General features: G+C 44.6%; 3 protein-coding genes across 3 annotated transcripts; all 3 read left to right on the top strand.

The window, feature by feature from the left end:
* The first annotated feature begins 1634 nt into the window (after positions 1-1634).
* On the top strand, positions 1635-3235 carry CCR75_000979 (uncharacterized protein). The gene is made up of 5 exons (XM_067959084.1): positions 1635-1900; positions 1957-2558; positions 2629-2755; positions 2813-2916; positions 2996-3235. The coding sequence occupies exons 1-5, from the start codon at positions 1679-1681 to the stop codon at positions 3132-3134; spliced, it is 1194 nt and encodes a 397-aa protein (XP_067814440.1). The 5' UTR covers positions 1635-1678; the 3' UTR covers positions 3135-3235.
* An 89-nt stretch (positions 3236-3324) lies between these two features.
* On the top strand, positions 3325-3927 carry CCR75_000978 (uncharacterized protein; the record flags this gene model as incomplete). Its single annotated transcript, XM_067959083.1, has 1 exon — positions 3325-3927. One exon carries the CDS (start codon positions 3325-3327, stop codon positions 3925-3927), a length of 603 nt encoding a protein of 200 aa, XP_067814685.1.
* A 446-nt stretch (positions 3928-4373) lies between these two features.
* On the top strand, positions 4374-6212 carry CCR75_000977 (uncharacterized protein; the record flags this gene model as incomplete). The annotated part of the gene is made up of 1 exon (XM_067959082.1): positions 4374-6212. The coding sequence occupies one exon, from the start codon at positions 4374-4376 to the stop codon at positions 6210-6212; it is 1839 nt and encodes a 612-aa protein (XP_067814441.1).
* Between the last annotated feature and the right edge of the window lie 1182 nt (positions 6213-7394).

Below are 7394 nucleotides of genomic sequence, written 5' to 3'. Positions count from 1 at the left end.
AGCCACACACACACCTTTTTGCTATAGCCACACAAACTCCCCGTCTGTATTGAATAAAGACGTCATATAAAATATTTTTACTGTATGGTCATTCCATAGATCCCCCCAAATTACATTTGGGAACCGATACAGCCAAACCCCTTAATTATCAATTTCTGTATTTATGATAGTAGCGTAATGGTAGCAACTTGTTGACAACTAGAATTCATATTGAGAAACCTTTATGCAGGCCTTGTCAGCTTCTGTAGCTTAGAAGGCCTGCAAAAAGATTTCTCAATATATATTCTAGTTATCAACAAGTAAAACAGTTGGTTACTTAAATCCCATTTATTATGGGTAACAAATGTGGTCGCCGCCATTGATGAATCTGGAGGCCGAAATCTATTATAAATTAGCTAGGGTAAGGTTTTTAGATTTAAATAATTAAATAAAGTGCTGTTCCCGTTTTGATCATAAAGCGTTAAGTGCCTTCCTAAGGCTTGCGCATTGATCGGTAAGAGATAGAAGCCTTTCTAAGGTATATCCTCTTAAGCACTAGTTGCCACTTGGTTCTACGAACCCTGAATCTCTTGAACTATGATTCATTAAGCTTTAATAGCTTGTACGACTCCCTGAGTCGTCAGACCCATTAGTTCAATAGAACTAAGTGACTCTCTGAGTCTGAAAGTCGTCCTCTGACTTTAGGGGCGAGGTAGCTCCGCTACAAAAAGACACCTAAGATTCGCCACTTGAAAGGTAAGTATGCGCTTCTACAAAAGTTGGTAGAAATTAAGTAAAATAAATTCATCCTTAGCTTGACAGCCAAATACTAACTAACATGCATGCGCAAGAGCCCACCTCCAACCCATGTCGCCTATTTCCAGCTCAACTTTCCCTCGTGCTCCATTTGCTGCTCTTTCTTTTCGCTCCTCTTATGACTGCCAATCAAGTGCGGGCGCTCTAAGTTTTTTACCTGTTAAAACAGTGCATTTAACATCGCCAAGCGAAAACACGGTTTCTGATGTGCTCAGGGTCAGTCACACCCATAACACTACTCTAATGTAGATAGTTAAGGTGTGTGGCTATTGCGATTCCCTAATGTAATTTGGGGGGGTGATGGTGTACCAAAGTCAATCTAACGACGACTCTAAAGGAACAATTGTTAATTTTGCGATGTAGCGGAATAATAAAAATGTTTTATGTTGTCATTTTAAAATTGTAGTTTTCATCTCATAATTAGACGGGGAGGTAGGGTGTGTGGCTATACCAAAAGGGGGGTTTCCCTATACCGGTTCCCTATATTAAATACAGTTTACTTTTAACCCTCTTTAGAGCAAGTGTTTTAAAAGTGAGTCTTCTTCTGCATGTACTAGTGTATGTGAAGTGACGTGTGACACACTTGCAACTGAAGCAGTGCAAAGTGGACTTGTACTGAAGCAGTACAAGTCGGCAGTGCCCCTTCACAGTGGCCGTTGTTCTAATGTCTATGGCCATAGCGGCGGCCATTATGAGATATCTCTTTTTTCAACTTCCTGCATACCAGAAAAAATTCCGACTACTAATTTGTCCCATTAGAACAGTAAACACAAAAATGGAAGAAATAGAAAGAGCAAAGTTCTATCAAAAAGACGTAAAAACTTCAGCTTTTTATGACGATAAAGGATTACAAAGTGATTTACGTTTCTACAAGAAATTGAGCATGAGCGACGCCGTGGTGGTGTTCGGATGCAACGATGACGGACAGCTTGGAACAGGCATCAAGCGCCGACCAACGATTTCTATTGACGGAGTATCAGCTTCCAACTTTCCTCAGCAACTTGATAGCCTGGTAAACGAGGCGGTCGTGGCAGTGTCGTGCGGCTCTCGCCATTCGATGGCTCTGGTCGCTAGTGGCGCTGTATACTCCTGGGGCTGGGGATCGGTCCGTGTCCACTGCTTGAATATATAAATGCCTAGAAACTAATTAGCTCTAATCAGATGGGTCAATTAGGCCACGGAGATCTGAAAAGTGTCAATGTGCCTAAAAGAATCACGTTTTTCCAGCAGGAAGGGCTCCAAGTGAAGTATATTTCGTGTGGAGGTTGCCATTCTGCTGCTGTGACATCCGATGGATCGCTATATATATGGGGTGAGTCACATTGGGGTCAGCTTGGGTTGCCCAAGGAACATGAGGCTGCGCACGAGTCACGACCGGTGAAATGCCCCGTACCTGAGGATAAAGCTATCGAAACTATCGTGAAAATTAGCTGTGGAGGTACCCACACAGCTGCGCTGACCAACTTTGGACGCGTCTTTGTTTGGGGTCGAGGCGATAGTGGACAGCTTGGTATTGGCTCGGTGTGGCTCAAGGACACAGATGATGAAAGACTCTTGGGAGCTAGCCGCCCACGCCTCCTGGATGAGTTTAATGGCGAGAAAGTTATTCAGGTTGCTTGCGGTGCTTTTCACTCCGCTGCTGTAACAGACCAAGGACATGTCTACATTTGGGGAAAAGAAGATTACGGGATGCTCGGTGTTGGCCTGTCGTCAGACCAACAGACCCCGAAGCGAATCGCGTTTTTTGATAACATTTTTATCATGTAAGCATTCAATTGAACAATGCTGTTTCGTGTATTCCTAACAGCTAAATTTCACGACTATTCTGTACAGGCGTGTATCTTGCGGTGGCTGGCACACTGTGGCAGTCGCCAAGTCAGGAGAATGCTATGCGTTTGGACGGGGTGAGTACGGCCGACTGGGTCTTGGTGACACAAAGAGCCGCACACGACCACACTTGGTACGTAGAAACCTTTCGCTGGGCTGACCTCGTTTTGCTGACACCCTTGCTTCATAGATTGAAGCATTAAAAGGCAAACATGTAATTCAAGCTGCGTGCGGTGGCTCTCACACAATTTTTGTCACCAAAGATGGTCTCGTTTACGTTGCTGGTCGTTCTGAGTGCGTTCAAATTTCAGCTACCTTTTTGTGACTTGTTATGACTTGTTATGACACTGACTGAGCCAATGATTTGTGACAGCCACGGACGATTGGGCTTGACGGACATTAAGCCATTGGCAGTGCCCACTCACCTAGACCTCGGTCCGGCTCTAGTTCGTCAGGTATCAGCGGGAGGGGCGCACTCAATAGCATTGATGCACACCTCGCGCCTCCGATGATCTCGTCGCGTACTGCAAACGGAATACTAAATGTAGAAGAAATGGAAATTTATAAAACGCCGTTATATAATACATGTCATATTAGTACAGTTTTACACAAACGTTTCTTTGTTATTTGATTGGCGCAGTTTGTCGTCAACGGATGCAGCAAGAACGTCGCTGCGTAGTTCGCCCCATCGAGAAATCCATTATGCTACAAGTGCGCACACAGGATGTGCGGACAAGCTGTCAAAACGATGAAAGCTCAAAATTAACGCCATTAATTGTTGAAAGCGTCGAATCTGATGACAGCAACATCCATAAAATACTCGCGGAGCTGTTTGCTGATTTAGAATGCAAGAAACAGTCTTTCAATCGCGAGGAGGAAGCATTTCGACATGGAGCAGAGCAATTGAACGGCTTAAAAGAAGAGCACGCGGAACTTCTTCGAAAGTTGGAACTATACAAACGACGTCAAAAGGAGCGACTCGGCATGCAGAAGATGCTGGTCGATCTAAAGCAAGAAAATGGAGACTGTGAGCGTGTGCAGGACATTGAAAGCGACAGTGAAAGTGACAGCGACCACAAAAATCGCGATTGCCGGAGCAGCAGCAGTTATCGCGGACGACGACGGCGGAGTGGATTTGAAAAAGAGCGCAAGCGTTTGAAAAGATTTCAGAGCGACTTATCACTTCGATTTAAGCTTTTGCAGTCCGAGTGCCGACGCTCTGATCTGGAAGTGGAAAAGCAGATGGCTGACTTGCGACGAGAGTATGCGGACGCATGTCTGTTTGGCAACTCATTGAGTTTCTAGATGTAGCGTGACAACCTTGTCATGTTATTATGCCTCCTCGATTTATCTCGGCAATACAAAGTGTTTGATCAGTGAGCGCAGAAAATCATTACGACTCGTTTTAATGCGAGAGTTTAATGCCAGATCATTTTTGTGAATCAATTTCAATAATGCAGTAAAAGCAATGCATCGCGTCAAACAACTGCCCTCAATCAGTAGAAGATTTGAAAGCTTGCCTCGTGCGACCTTCGTCTTCTAGCATTTTTTGCCGCACTCAAGGCTATATTCTAGCAGCTTTTTTTGCAGCGAGCAGTATTGGCAAATATTTGTGTCGGCATCACGCGAGTTTAGAAAAATTATAATCTAGATTCATTACATTTTCTGTGAAGTACCGGTACGAGCTTCGCCAATTGAAATGCTTCTTCTTCAACAACCGTTTTCTTAAAAGGTTGTGACTTTCACGTCCGATGTGGACGTCCGAATCCGGCCACAACAATGACGACCCGCGCGAAATTCAGCGCCAACGAGAGGCCTATGCACGGGCACTGGACCAGCAAATTGCGATACGCCGCGCTCATAAACGCCAAGAAGAAATGGAGCGTGAAGAGCTAGAACGCAAACTGGCGCCACGCAAGCACTCCCCGTCCAAGTGGCTTGTAGAAGGTGGGTACGTCGATCCACCAACGGCTTCTCAGTCGACCTGGAATAATACGAGAAGTATAATCCATCACACTGAGCAACGTCAAGATCGTGGTGCTGCCACCGGCGAGGTAAGCAGCATGTCGTCCTCCCATCCACGCTTTCGCGTGACGGACGAGAGCGAAACTAGCCAGCGGTTGCGGGAGCGCGCTCAGCAACTTGAATGGAAGCGAATTTTGGACGAGCAAGTGCAAGAAAAGGCACGAATAAAAGAAAAGGAAGAGGCCGAGCGTCGACGCAGTGAGGAGGGTACCGCCAAAGAGGAGGCGCGGTACCTTCGAGAGCAGCAGTTGCAAGCTCAGCGACGAGTTGGCCTGAATTCGCCGGCACGAGATAATGCAGCGCTTAGCAACACAACGGGCAGCCATGCACGTGTATGTCAGCCTGGAATGATAACATCAAAACAAAGGCCAGACTTTGACCAGGCAAATAATAGCCACAAATTTGCATGTATGTACGACATTAATAAAGAGGATGATACGGCACTACCTTACCAGATCGCAAACTCATTCGAGGAACCAGAAGCCTCAGGTGGATCGCTGCCACCGCCGACACCGTCGCGGATATCGAATGGACAGGGTAGAGCAAGGGGTGATAAAAGGAAAGCATTTGATCGAAACATGCCAGATTGCCTCGTTAATAGGCAACTTTTTGATCAATTAAATGAAGCACGTGCCTCGCATCAGCAGCTGGAGCAACAAAGTCGCATCAACGATGAATACCGATCACTACTCACAGCAATTCGCCGCGAACGCGAGGAATTACGTCGCGAGCGAAACGAGATGCGGCGTGAGAAAGAAGAGCTGCGGATCCAACGAGCTCTACTTCAGTTGGAAAACGAAGAATTAATTGGTTTAGTTGATACTCAACGGGTTCTTAATGAGCAGTATCAGGCTGATTTACAGCAGACTCAGCAGGCACAGATAGCTCAACAACAAGCTCAACTGCAACAGTATCAGTCTGTATCCATTCAGCATCAACAATCGCCAATCCAGCCCGTCGCTCATGAGATGAACAGCATTTCCAGTGGTTTTGAGCAATTTCGCTCTCAAGTTGTTGTTCCTGACAAGGAAATGTATTCGAGGCTGCATCAAATTGGCCAATCTCTCGGCGATCTGAACATTCGTGGCGTCAAACCAAAGCCAGCATTGCTAGGAAGGCGAAGAAAACCCAGAAGCCCTATGTCCATGGCGGAGATCTCTGCAACTCCACCACAGCAAAGTGTTACCACTAATGTAACACACCCATCGCAGTTTCAGCGATTGTCGCGGTATCAGCCGATCCCTGACCAACTAACTGACAATGAAAGTGTGTTGAACCAGTCACTTGATGGCGAGAGTGTCTTTGTCCCGTTGAGTCTTAAGTCGCCGAAGCCAAGCAAACAAGGTTTCATGCCACACCCAACCTCCTCGCCGGGTCGACAGGACCACAGAAACCGTGCGCTTCCATTTCGAAGCAGCCGCGTGATTAAGAGCCGAGGCTTTTATGACTATGATCAGGAGCTTAATAGCGAAGACAGACAGAGCGCAAGTGGATCAGTCAACGGCAGCAATCAAGACTCAGACGTTGGCAGTAGTTTTTACGGTGATGACGAAGGTGAGACTTGATACAAAAGATGCTTCAGCTAGCAGCGGTGCTCAAAGCTCAAGCAAATTAAACGAATTCTTATTGCTAATTAAGCCGATGCCTTTTCTAAATCTGAGAAGACTTGAATTTACGGACAATATACTCACCGTATAGATATTGTTTCCTTGAATCCTCACCAATTTGACTTCTATTATTCATTTATTCGCCGTTCTCTCACTTGTGATTGGTGTCACGTGCAACACGATATTGCGAGATTGGATAATAGTATTGAGTGTTCTAATTTTTGGGTTGAGTTGGTTCTGTAGTGCAAGTATTGCTCAATAGTGAATACACTGCAATTAGCACATTTGAATTGTAATGTGATTGCACAGAAGTTAAGCTTCCATAGCGAAAGATAGGTGAACGTCGCAATAAGCGTGTCGACAGTTAGAAAATAAATGACGCGATCGTGATTGTAACTGTAAGGGGCACCTTTCGCTAGTACTGCCTCAGAACTTGCTAACACACTGATAATAGTAAAGGTAAAGGTGCCGCAATGAACACAACGTGCAGAGGAAGGATTCTAAGTTGCTAAGAATTTTTGGTAACCAAAGGTTTATACTCAGGAAGGGAAAAAGTAAATTGTATTAATGTAATTAAGTTCCATCGTATCGCAATCTTCTTGACTGACTTAATAAATTAACCTCAGTTTGTATAACTCATTGCTCAACCACAACCTGTAACGGGGTGTATCGTTACATGAAATTAACACTAAAAGGTTGTTAATTAATATTATCTAAAAGGTAGATAATATTTGGAGGAAATTACTTTATATAGTAATTTCCTGAATTCTTATCCATAAATAGGTATAGACCATTATGTCTATTTATTCCGCAGACTAATCAGCTGTAGAAGTAATCAAAGAGAGTTACGAGATAAGATAGATAAGAATTCATTTACATGTTTAGTATTAGTTTATAGTTAAGACAACATTTACAAAGATAGATTAACAAGACACTTAACTATATTAATACAGTTTTCATTTTACACTCTTAAGCTAACTTGCCTTAAGAGAAGTCTTCCTCTATACGTACAGTGTACGTCACCTAACGAGAGGCACCACTCACATCTGAAGCAGTGTGAAGTGGACTTGTACTGAAACAGTACAAGTCGCAGTGCCCCGTTACACCTGGTAGCACTTTGTAGTCCGTCCAAGGACCACA

This window comes from Bremia lactucae, linkage group LG10 (assembly GCF_004359215.1).
Source record: "Bremia lactucae strain SF5 linkage group LG10, whole genome shotgun sequence".
Taxonomy (NCBI): domain Eukaryota; phylum Oomycota; class Peronosporomycetes; order Peronosporales; family Peronosporaceae; genus Bremia; species Bremia lactucae.
This window is presented reverse-complemented; position numbering and strand designations above follow the sequence as displayed.

What these genes read in the sequence shown, in the direction of transcription:
- CCR75_000979 (XM_067959084.1), top strand. Translation starts at nt 1,679, where the DNA reads ATGAGCGACGCCGTGGTGGTGTTCGGATGCAACGATGACGGACAGCTT. An exon ending in TTTGATAACATTTTTATCAT is followed by an intron (nt 2,559 to 2,628) that starts GTAAGCATTCAA and finishes TATTCTGTACAG; the next exon opens with GCGTGTATCTTGCGGTGGCT. An exon ending in GCCGCACACGACCACACTTG is followed by an intron (nt 2,756 to 2,812) that starts GTACGTAGAAAC and finishes CTTGCTTCATAG; the next exon opens with ATTGAAGCATTAAAAGGCAA.